The 12,250-nt window shown below is 44.2% G+C and overlaps 1 protein-coding gene and 1 long non-coding RNA gene across 5 annotated transcripts in view; one reads left to right on the plus strand and one right to left on the minus strand.

The window, feature by feature from the left end:
- ECHDC1 (ethylmalonyl-CoA decarboxylase 1) overlaps positions 1-4,827 on the minus strand; it is a 40,877-nt gene extending 36,050 nt beyond the window's left edge. For 3 of the 4 annotated variants that reach the window (XM_029944798.1, XM_029944800.1, XM_029944801.1), the window contains exons 1-2: positions 4,583-4,827; positions 3,835-3,876 (exon numbers count right to left, since the gene is read on the minus strand). In XM_029944798.1, coding sequence (XP_029800658.1) covers positions 3,835-3,850 — 16 coding nt within the window. In that variant the 5' untranslated portion in view covers positions 3,851-3,876; positions 4,583-4,827. The remainder of the gene's footprint in view (positions 1-3,834; positions 3,877-4,582) is intronic. The other variant, XM_029944799.1, reaches the window with a different exon arrangement.
- Positions 4,828-9,905: 5,078 nt separating this feature from the next.
- On the plus strand, positions 9,906-11,761 carry LOC115296680. Its single transcript, XR_003910995.1, has 3 exons — positions 9,906-10,170; positions 10,533-10,810; positions 11,628-11,761. It is a non-coding gene; the product is annotated as an uncharacterized LOC115296680 (long non-coding RNA).
- Positions 11,762-12,250: the final 489 nt, after the last annotated feature.

Here is a 12,250-nt window from a genome sequence, read left to right on the forward strand (position 1 = left end):
CAGTGCATTTACTGGGATCCAATAAACCAGGAAGATTTAGAAAAATATTGCTGTTCTGTTTTTAGCACCATCTCCTGCGTCCTGGTCAGTCTTTCTCATGATAGTAGTTCTTCTTCCAACTCTTTAACTTTTGCAAAATCTAAGAATAAACTATCCAATGTCTCCTTGGAAACAGTCTCTATGTAGAAATGCTACAAGAGGAATCCCATTCTCTAACAGAAGTTTCATTTTTCGCATTATCCTCACCTTATGCAATGCTTTCATAGGAAAAACTGAGGAAAATGGGGAAAGAAATAGGAATGGTGCTTGGTGTCTGCATTCCTCAGAATTCTGTCACTCTTCTCACTTTATATATGTACATGCTGGGCAATCTCACCTCAGCCCACAGGTTTTTCTGCCCTATGTAAGCATTTTTGTTGATATAAAACAGACATTCGGAACTATATACAAGTCATAAGATACAGCTCAAATCATAAGTTTCATAAGGTAATTACGTCAATAATACCCAGACCAAGAAACAGAACGTGAAGCTCAGAAGGTCTGTTGTGTCCTCTCTCAGTCAGATCTCCAAATAAAGATAACTATCCTGACTTCTAATACCCTAGATGGTTGGTCTATTTTTGAATTATACATATATTAAATAGTATATATTCGTTTGTGCCTGGTTTCAACTGTGTTTGTGACATCCATTATTACTGTGTGTATTTAGAATCTAAATAGTCCATTCTTCTCTTTGCATTTAATATATGAACACACCACAATTTATCTATTCTAAGGTATGCGTTCTGTTGGCTATATCTAAAAATGGAATTATTTGGTTGGGCTGCAGCTGACTTCTACTGATTGTTAAACACTGCAGTAAAATTATTGGGCAGATAGCCTGGGTGGCTCAGTCAGTTAAACCTCCAACTTCGGCTCAGTTCAGGATTTGATCAGGTCATGATCTTGCAGCTTGTGGGTTCAAGCCTCGCATCAGACTCTGTGCTGACAGCTCAGAGCCTAGAACCTGCTTCAGATCCTGTGTCCCTCTCTCTTTTTCTCTCTGCCCCTCCCCGGCTTGCGCTCTGTCTCTCTCTCTCTCTCTCTCTCTCTCTCTCTCTCTCTCTAACATAAATAAACATTAAAAAATTTTTTTCAATTATTGGGCAGATAGAATTACAGGCAATGAGGCTACCTCTAAATATTGATAATTATTACCACAGACACGAATAATAAATCACCTAATTGTAAACAAATGATTCATTTGAAATAAATAATTTTCCCGCAAATATTATTGCATGCTATTCTGCATATTTATCTTATTCCTTTCCCTTGCATAGTGCCATTCTAAAAATTTAAACCTGGTTCAAAGGCATAGTTTCCTGCTTTTCCAGGGGAGAGGAAAAGTTCTATCCATGGAAAAGAGGAGCCTCTAAAATTATGGTTCTTAATTATCTAGTACCACTAGAAAATGAGCTATTCTGGTCAAATAAACTATCTTCTTAACTGAAAGCAAAAATGTTCCGGGCAAGGAGAAATCCTTTTGTTGAAAGAATTCTTGATCTCAAATACACAAAACTTCAATGTTAAATATTTCAATTAATTTTAAGATATCTCCATTTATTTTTAGGATTTCATCTTCCTAACCATATATCTCAAATGTACACCTTTAGAAGTACAAATCTATGTACACATTTTCAAAGATACTGAAACAATTTTAAATAAGGTAGCTTCTCACACCTTAAGCATGAAACTGAAAGGGAAATAAAGTAATAAAGGTGGAAAATTTAAGTCTATGGGAAGTAGAAGTGGGGGGAAAACCTTCAAAAATAAAAATGTCATTACTGAGAAGTATGAAATAGTTATAAAAAACAACAACAACAAGGATTTTAGAGGCTTTGTAGGCTATCACCCAATGTAAATATCAAGTTGCCTCAAGATCTCTTGGGCTAGCAAAAAAAGGGCTCACATTTCACAATTAAAGCTTACTTTTGTCAAAACTTGAAACACAAAAGTTCTCAACCAAAGTTCTCACTCTCTACTTTTGCTCCAAATACATACACATTTTTATATGAATTATCAATTTATAAAAACCTTTAAAACTTGAGACATTATTTCATGTAACTCCATAGACAGAAACACAAGCCTTCTGAATGGGCAAGAACATATTTTATATATAAACTATCTGAATAAATCAAGTATTTATGAGATGGTTGTGAAATTGTGCTGAACTTCTGTTAATCTATTACTTCCATAAAAGATTATTTTTTGTTTCCTGATTTGAAATTCAAGTTGTATTACAGTTGGTAAGAGTAAAACTAGATGAAAACATTAAAAATGAAAGCTATTGCCTGAATCACCTAACACATACTAAAAATGTTAGGTTTCAGAACAAAATCATTAGCATTTTTAATTATTCTTGTAGGATAATAAAATCAAGAAACAATATATCTCCTCTCTTGTAAGTAGCCTCTTCTATCCTCTTCTATACTCATCCATTACCTCTCCAATATCCAAAACATACAGGCAATTATTATAGATGCCATCAGATCTATTATCTCCTTATCTTTAAAGCATTACAAAATTAAATACACATATTCCTATCCCTCTTCCACTCCTAACTCTCCCTTCTTTTCTCTCGTCTCTTCACATTCCATGGTCTGTGCCACAGGAGAGTACCACAAAAACCCAGGGGCACTGCTTAAGCCTACTAGGTTTGCTGACCTCAAGTTTAGAAATTCTATCTTAGAAATTTGGTAATAGCCTATTCTGTATACATCATCCCAATTCTAAATTCTAAGAACAAATTAGACAAGAGTTCAGTGCTAAGGAGAGGATAAAGTATCAGCCACTATTCAACTACTGTAACGTCTGAAAGCCTTTGTGAACAAACAGGGTTGAAATTCAGGCTCTGTGTAAGTATATAGTTAAACGGTAAGCATATTGGATCTGTTCCAGAATCATAAGGCAATGGAAAAAGTTCTGAGGAATTTACAATTTTATAAACTTTGTTCATGACAAAACATGTTTAAAATGTGTCGTGCTGTCCTGCCAGAGTTAGACCAGCTGAATGAGCTCATAACCAAGCCACTGGAAAAGCCAAAGAGAAGAAAGCTCTCTGACACCAGAGATCAAATGTCTCACTCTCTCCGTTTTTTTTTTTAAGTTCTGCAAAGGATCAAATAGTTCGCCTCTGTGCACAGGAAATAAGCTAGCCTTTCTCTCAAAAGCCGTAGATAACCAATTTGACCATATGCGGGATTTACTAAATACACAAAATTAACACAAATGCATACTTAATTGGAAAAAAATTAGCCAGAGGCAGGGGTAAACAACAAAAAAGAAACCTTCTGTCTTAGGTTGTCCAAACCCGACTTGTGTTTCAAGTTTTCGTTTCCCTTGAGACTGTCCTTGTATAAGCTACCTTTCCAGCTTTACTACATTCCACCATACACACCCCTCTTCCTCATACAGCCAAAATGAACTTTTTAGTTTCTCAAATCCCTCAGGTTTTTTCTCTTCATTCCTCACCTCTGCATATGCGATCCCTCACCTGTTACACTTTTCTCTTCCTCAGAGTAACTCCCAAGTCGTCCCAATACTTTAGACTACATAAAATACCCTTTCGGTTTCCTTGCACGGCATTTAAATTCTTACCCCACGTAATTGTTTACCCAAATCTTGCTACAGGATTTTAAAAGGGAGGAAGTCCTTTGCAATGCCTAAAGCAGTGCTCGACAAATGATATAAGACAATAATAATTTGGCATACAAGTATTAAGAGTCCATAATTTCTTAGGAGGCTTAAGAATCTGTTAGCAAAAGAACTCTCCACTTTACTATTCCCATCACTCACCCAGTGTCAATTCCATTCCTCATTACAGGCTGGGTTCTCTTCCTGGAATGCAAATAATCATTAGCTACTCTCTCAGGTCAGGCAATGAGCTGTCAAGTAAGGACCAGTTTTTTGATTGCTATGTTCCTCCCTCTCCCAGTAGATTTCACAATTACATCTTCCCCCAAAGCTTTTTTTCCTCCAAAAGAGCGCTAGGTCTTCACAGAAGGGGTCCTCTCTTATTCTTGCCCACGTCCAGTTTATCTCTACATTTCTAACACCTAGAGCAACAGTTGGTAAACGGGAGGTTCTCAGAAGTAAGGAAAAGAAAGGGCGTGCGAGGTCGATACACTTTTTTTCTCAAGGTCCCATAAGCGCTTTAAACACGTAATTTAAGTAATCAGTAGTTTTAAGCCCCTATATTTGTGATCTTGGTGTGTGGTGTAGCATTAGGAGGATTACCGAGGCTCAAAAGCATTTTAGAATACAAGAACCCTTACCAAAAAGGATTTGGACATTTTTCTGTTGTTACTGAAAAGTCGGCCTCACGAAATAAATGTCTTAATCAAGCAAAATAATTTACTGCACAGATCGGACAAATTCAGAAGACCTAGGGAACATCACCTACCCAGCACAAGGCCTGAAAAGTATTTAGAATTTAAACTAGTGCGTTGAAATCACGTCTGCCTATTCTTCTGAAAACGTTAACATAGGCTACTTCGCCACATCCCTTAGAAGAGTTTTAGTCTTTCCCCGGGGCCCCCTTCACCTCGCCAAGTCCGTCACCGGCGCTCGGCACTGCGTCCCCACGCCCAGCAGAGGGCAGTGGACCTTCGCGATGGCGTCACTAGGAACGTGCCGCTGGGCCCGGGCGGGTCCCCGCTGGTAATTCGTCTGGAGGAGCGTTAAAGTCCTTTACAGAGCGACAAGCTCCAGTCTTCTTGAATGACACTTGGAAGTGCAGCCCCCAAGACCACGCCGTCCGGACGCCGAGAGGCAGGCAACTTCTTCCGCTTCTCCGCAACCCTCTTCCGCTTTCCGTCCCCTTCATCCGCTCCCCGGCGACCCTTTACCTCCTGCCGGAGTCTCCCTTTGGTTCCGACTTAGGCACTCCCTTGGCCGCAGTCCTCCGCCCGCTTCTCGTCCTCTTTAGGTTCGTACACATCCCTTCTCTCTCACGCGCGCCTTTTCCCATCTCCTGCGGGAGAATCCCGGCAATCCCGGCAATCCCGGCAATCCCGGCCCGTGGGGTAGCGCCCCATTTTCCCCGCGCGGTGGCGGGCCTGAGCCGGCCCTCCCTCCGGTGCTGAGCGAGCCGAGCCGGAGGCTAATGGACCTGCTGTGCGTTTTCGGTTCCAAGACACAGCGTTAAGAGTCGGTGCAGCCAAGCCTACAAACTCCACTTATTTTCAGTCTCCCCGTAGACGTGGGAAGAGTGGAAGGGGAAGAAAGCCAGTTTAGGGGATTTGGAAAGAGAGGGGCAGAGAGAGAGAGGGAGGTCCCAAAAGGTATTAATTCTTAAACATTTTTTATGCGTTATTGAGCGAGGAGAGTAGTTCTGTTCTTTTTTTTTTTTTTTTTAACGAATCCTCAACAAACGCCCTGCTCGTGACATGGTTTTCGTAAAGCTCAACAAGCTTAGAATTCTGTGCCATTACCTGTCGTATGGTGCAAACAGGATGTGCTTTGGAAGACGGCTGAAAAGGAATGTCCTTTTTCACCAAAATAAGTATCATTTTGTCTAAGAGGAGGAACTGAGAGTAGATCTTAGTAAATAAGAGAACAGTCTGGTGAAAGGAACAAAATTTGCCAAGAAGCAGAGAAGACAATAAGTTTTAAGGTACGGAGATATGGAGGTAGGGAAAAAGTGGGAACCCAGGTTGGACCCATGGGAAGAAGTCCAAATATTGAAAGTATTTAATTCCAGTTTAATATGAAATGAGCAACTTAAGCCATTACACTTTGTTGAACAGGAAATTTGCGTGATTAAATGGTGATTTGGAAGAAATCGTTTGTAGAGCAGGGATAGATATTAGTTGTTATGTGGTCCGGCACAAGTTCTGTATATGGATGCACGGTACTGCAGCCCTCCAAGGCTCCAAGCTGTGGCTAAGAAGTTTGGCCTTCATATATTTTGTATAGATTTGCTGATAGTATCTTTCTTAAGTTAAAACCAGTGTGTTTTGAGGGATGATACCATCTCATGCCTTACCTTTTTGCTAAGCTTTTACTCACTTGCTATTTCTCAGAATTTATGAAGTTGAGGTAAATGATTACGATGATTTAACATTTTTTATTTTTTACATTTATTTATTTTTGAGAGACAGAGCGTGAGCAGGGGAGGGGCAGAGAGAGAAGGAGACATAGAATCCCAAGCAGGCTCTAGTCTCTGAGCAAGCGTTCAGCACAGAGCCGGACATGGGACTCAGAGATCATGACCTGAGCTGAAGTCAGACACTCAACCGACTGAGCCACCCAAGCACCCCAATGAGTTAAAGTTTTTAAACCTTGGGAATTTGGAGGAGAGGAAAAAAGGTTGGCAACTAGTGAAGATTCAAGGAAGCTGGCATAAAAAGATGACATTTATGCATTTTCAGTATCTGTGATTAATATGATAACAAGTAAAACTGATAGGGGAAAAATCTGTTATAAGATGACTGACAGGACTGGTAGGGGTATTCCAGTTCCTGCCTGAAGACCCCCGTTCTGGATTTTATTTCCCACCTCCACTTGCCGCATGCCAACGGACTATAAATTGCCCCCTCTGCTTATGCTCGGATCTTATACCTCTGGAAAGTGACCTCCTCTGAGCCCACCGGTATAAAATACACCTCCTGTCTTTCAAGATCTCCGAGTGCTGCTTGGTTCTTCTGCTGGGTGATTCAGACCAGGTTCTATAACATTTGGTTCCCTGACCAGGAAACCCAACCGCGCTGGCACTTTGTTGCCACTGGTTTGGGGAAAGGGCCAGGTGGTGACAGGATAGGAATCACAAAGGAGAAGGCATGCCCTGACTGATTTTTGGCAGTCTCCCACTGGACCCGGCTTTGGATACCAGTAAAGCCTGGGGCCCTGATTCTGTCCAGCCCACCCATAGTGGTGGAAGGGGGGGCCTGATCACTCCCGAGAGACTTCAGAGGTCTCTCTGTTAGGGGCCCCCATCTGCCCGGCCCTCTCATAGTGGTAGAAAGGGGACCTGATCACTCCCCAGAGACCTCAGTGGTCTCACAGGCAGAAATTCTGTGGGAGGGAATGTAATAACTTCTGGTTTGTGTGAGTGTGAATGTGCAACTTAGTCTGGCTTGCCTGCTGAGTTCGATTCTGTGGCTCCACAAGCAGGCAACCTTAAGGTCCCCAAAACCCCGTGGAGTCTGAGTGGACCCATCTGTGATTCCGTGGTGAACAGCATACAGTTTATAGCAGCATCAAAATAGTTTTCAATCGTAAGTCACAAAGCTGAGACCGCTACAGCTAAGCGTCACCTAAGTTGCTTTGGGACATGGCCAGAGAGGCAACTGACTGGTCTCCTCATCAGAGGGGGCACCCCTACTCGGGAATATTTTGGGGTCAGGAAATGAGCAAAAAAGGAGCTTCTAGGAGATTATGGAATTAAGATGACTCCTGGCAAATTGGTGTAGGATGGCCTTCGGAGGGAACCTTAGGTGTCCCAACCATCCACTGCGTCTGGCATGTTGTTGCCAGACACTGATACTACCCTGATCAGTTCCTGTATATTGACTCCTGGTTAGCAATTACCTAATCCTTCCCCCTTGGGTGAAATTTACCTGCAACAAACAGGGACGGGCTAGGATCTTAGTCGTCTTGACATAGTGGCCCAAGGAAGCTCAACAGAAATCCTGACTTCCACAAATTCTTGCTGGTGATCCAGAGGAAGGACCAATCTTGCCTCCACCATATGAACACCCCGGTTCCCAGTACTCCACCACCTTCAGTCTCCCCAACACCTCTGGACACAGCAGACTCTCTCTCCCCGTACCAGCGCCCATATTGTTCCCTCAGCCAGATTGTCCCCTTGGCCAGGTGCTCTACAGATGTTGGTTCACAGCCTCTGGTAGCAAGAAGCTCTCTTCCAGGTATCCAAGCAGGGGCTAAGAAGCCCATGAATATGCTCAGCAGCAAGGAGAAAATTCTGGGATTATTATGTTAGGCTCTGCACAGCTATGTGAGTCTTACACCCTATTTGACCCTAAGGCACAAGAGAACCACAACAAAAGGACGGGGAAGGTCCAGCCCCCAAAAGGGGGAAGGCTCAGAACCTCCTTAGCAAGAAGTCAATGAGCCTACTACAAAAAGAAAGGTTATTAAAAGAATAAATGTCCAAACGGGGAAAGTCCCAGAAACAGAGCCAATAAGCACAAGAACCCTGCAAAAAAGACCTCATAGGCCTAGCAGGAATAGATTCAGATTGAGGGGGACCAGGCTCACTTTTTCCTGGCCCCAGTGAACCCATGGTCAAAATAAAATTAGGGGGCCAAACAATGACTTTTATGTAAACTCAGGAGCCACACAGTATAGCATGAGTTCCTCTACCTACCTGAGTGCTCTATCCCTCTCTTCTGCTGGGATATACTCTCAAAGCTGGGGGCACAAATAACCTTTGAGCCAATGGGATGCACCAGCTTCCAATTAAATTTTAAAAATGGAGTCTATTCTGCACCCCAGCCCAACCAAGTGGCCTACCTGAATTCAGGACTGCCTTCCACACTGCATGGGCCAAGGACAACACCTGCAGACTTTCCCACAACTGAGCCCCTGTTATTTTAAAGTTAATCCCATGGGCTCAACCTCAGAGACTGCCGCAATACGACCTCCCACAAGAGGCAAGGGCAGGCATCCAATAAAGTAAGCATTCTGGTTGGATGCTAATCACCCTGGAACACTCTGCTCTTGCCAGTCAAGAAGCAGCAGGAGGGTATCCACCAGTTCAAGTTCTTTGCACCCAGTGGTCCCAAACCCATACACCCTCAGCCAGATCCCAGGCTTTGCCAGATGATTTACCTGCCTGACTTACAGGATACCTTCTTATGCCTCCGCTTGCCCCCCACCCACACCCCCCGAGGCAACCCTTGTTTGTCTTCAAATGGATGGAACCAGATGCGGGACATCAAAAAAACTTGCTTGCCCTCTTTGGGGAGTCACCTGCCAGAGACCTCACTGGATTCCAAGGGAGATCACACACTTTACCCTTCTCCAGCGTGTGGATGACCTCCTCCTTGCCAGCAATACCAGAGAGAATTTACAGAGGGCACAAGGGCCCTCCTCCAACTCCTGTCAGACTCAGCGTATTGGGTCTCATGGAAAAAGGCACAGATCTGCCAACAGCAAGTCCAATACTTAGGCTTCCTCCTCACCCAAGGAAAAAGAGCACTAAGGCCAGAGAAAAAGAAGGTCATCACCTTCCTACCTCAGTCCCAACTAAGGTGGGGAGTGCATTACAAGAATTCCTCAGGACTGCAGGATTCTGCTGAATCTGGATTCCCAGATTCTTAGCAATAGCAGGACCCCTCTGTAATCTCTTGGTAGGACAGGAATGAGAACCCCCCGCCCCCCCCGTCTGGACAGAAGAGGCCAAAACTTCTTCCTAGAGATAAAGGCCACCTTGGGGCAGGCACCAGCCCTTAGCCTGCAGAATATAGAAAAGCCTTTTAATCTCTTTGTGTTTGAGAAGGAAAGGGTCACCCTCAGGGTTCTCATTCAGACTATTGGCCCTTGGCAACGGCCAGTAGAATACCTGTCCAAACGGTGGCATGATGGCCACCGTGCCTTAGGGCACAAATGGCCACAGTTCTGCTCATTAAAGAGGCAGATAAACTAACCCTGGGACAAGAACACAATACCAGAGGCTCCTCTGTGAGAATCCATGGGTCACTCTTAAAACAGTGTGGACCCTGAACCCCACAACTTTCCTACCTTCTGAAAAATCAGATCATGACTGTTCTCAGGTGACCAGTAAAGTATTCACAAGCCGCCCATATCTGTGTGACCAGACCCTACAGAACCTAAACCTCACCTTGTTCAATGATGGTAGCAGTTTCATCACAAAGAGCATTCAAAAGGCCAGGTATGCAGTGACATGCCTTAATCTGAGCCCTCACCATTAGCAAGGACAAGCAATTCAGTCGACTCCTGGTACTCCTTTGCTACTGTACACATACATGGGGTAGTCTACAAAGAAAGTCCATGGCAGGGAAGACCATCAAAAACAAGGAGGAAATACTAAAGCTCCTCGAGGCCATCAGGCTTCCAAAAGAAGTTACCATTCCACACTGCAAAGGACACCAGAAGGAGGACAACCCTACAGCATGAGGAAATCGTCTAGCAAATAAAGCAGCCAAGGTAGGAGCGAATAAGGAGGCAGACATAGCTCCCTCCCTTACCTGCACCATGACCCCCATCAGGAGCTCAGGAAAGAAATTGTCCCCTGGTTTGGCTTACCAGCCTCAAATCTCAGGAAAAGTAGAATGAATAAATCATACCCTTAAGGGAACCTTAGCCAAGTTCTGTTGGGAAACAGATCTCCCATGTCTGGACCTGCTGTCTCTGGCTCTCTTGCAAGTCCCTTGTGCACCAGGAAATCAAGATTTCTCCCCTTTTGAGAGGGCCATCTTTAGGATTCCCCTCTATCACCAGGGGACTTGGTCTAGGTCAAAGACTGGAAAAAGACCCTCTCAAACCACAGTGAACTGGGTCTTATACAGGTATCACCCCATGGGTCCACCATTCCAGAGTGCAGATGGCCAATCCTGAGGAGCCCCAGACTTGGAAGACTGACCTGAGTCTTATCTTCAGCCCTGCTCCAGCCACACCCCGGAAGCTGGCTGGTCTATGTACTGCAGAAGCTTGAAGAATCACCAGTCAGATAAAATGTCTTTACTCTTCGCCACTGAATTGTCAGAGGTTGCCCCAGAAAGTTGGGGAAACAGCAAGAGGTTCCTGTTCACGCTTACCTTTCTTTTATGGACAGGATGTTCTGTTGGTATTGATTGCCTCTAATTTGGGCCCCATTTGGTTTTTTTGTTTTGTTTTGTTTTGTTTTTTTAATTCTTTTAAATGGTTTATTTATGTTTGATACAGAGAGAACCAGAGCATGAGAGGGGGAGGGGCAGAGAGAGAAGGACACAGAACTGGAAGCAGGCTCCAGGCTCTGAGCTAGCTGTCAGCACAGAGCCTGATGTGGGACTAGAACCCACGAACGTGAGATCTGACCTGAGCCGAAGTCGGAGGCCTAACCGACTGAGCCACCCAGGTGCCCCTGGGCCCCATTTGTAAGAGCAGGGCACCTTCACTGGAAGAATCTGAGGGGTTTAAAAGCTTACATGTGGTGTAACCTCTTTCAATCTGCTGGTTTGCCTGCCAGCAAGAAGGGCCAGGCTAAAAGAACGGCATTGCTGCCGTCCTCGTAGGGGCAGGAATAGCTAAGGGGATAGGGCCTGGCATAGGAGGCATAGACTCTTCCATAGAACTAATGAGTGGCCAACTCCCTAGTGTCCCTGCAGAGCCAAACAAGTTCCCTGGCAGGAGTTGCTTTCCAGAACAGATGGGCACTTGACCTCCTCACTGCAGAGTAAAGGGCACCTGCATCTTCCTCGGAGAATACTCTTATTTTATAAATCAGTCAGGAATAGTCACAACCAAAGTCAGGAAACTAAGGGAAAGAACCAGCCCGTGATAAATAAAGATGATGCCTTCTACAGGGATATCAAAGTGGGGAACGATAAGGAAAAATCTGCTATAAGATGGCCGATAGGACTGACAGGGGAATTCCATTCCCTGCCCCAAAATTCCCCTTCCAGGTTTTCCTTCCCACCCTGCCTGCCATGTGAACAGACTATAAATTGCCCCCTCTGCTTCTGCTCAGAACTCAGACCTCTGGAGAATGATCTCCACTGAGTCCACCAGTGTAAAATAAACCTCCTGCCTTCCATGATCTCCGAGTGCCGCCTGGTTCTTCCTGGTGATCCAGACCAGGTTCCATAACAAAACAGCCTTTCTTTTTTCTAATTGTGCTTAAGTAGAATTCCCCACAGCTATGGGAATAGGAGAAAATGGGAATTTTCAGTGAGGTGTCCAGTGTTGTTAGGTAGGAGTTTGCTCTTTGGTGAGTCAGAAATTGCACCAGATTGAGTCTTTGCACAAAGAAAGCTTTTATTTTTAGCAAATAAGGAGATCATAGGGAATGGCTTCCAAAGTTGTGCCTCCCCACTGGAGAGTGAATGGATTCCTTCTGTTTAGGTTAAGATGAGTATTTAGATAGGGAAGCCTTGTCCTCCAGTGGACAGGCAGACCAGAGGTCACACATGTGCCTTAGGGAAAGATGCCTTGCATCACATAAGGATCCTTGTTTGTTGTTTGTTATGCAAATGAAGTTAAGACTCCTCCTTGGGTGGAGATTTTAGTATTATAATGAGGTAAAGGT

The sequence above is a fragment of the Suricata suricatta genome, chromosome 7, assembly GCF_006229205.1.
Source record: "Suricata suricatta isolate VVHF042 chromosome 7, meerkat_22Aug2017_6uvM2_HiC, whole genome shotgun sequence".
NCBI classification, from domain to species: Eukaryota; Metazoa; Chordata; class Mammalia; order Carnivora; family Herpestidae; genus Suricata; species Suricata suricatta.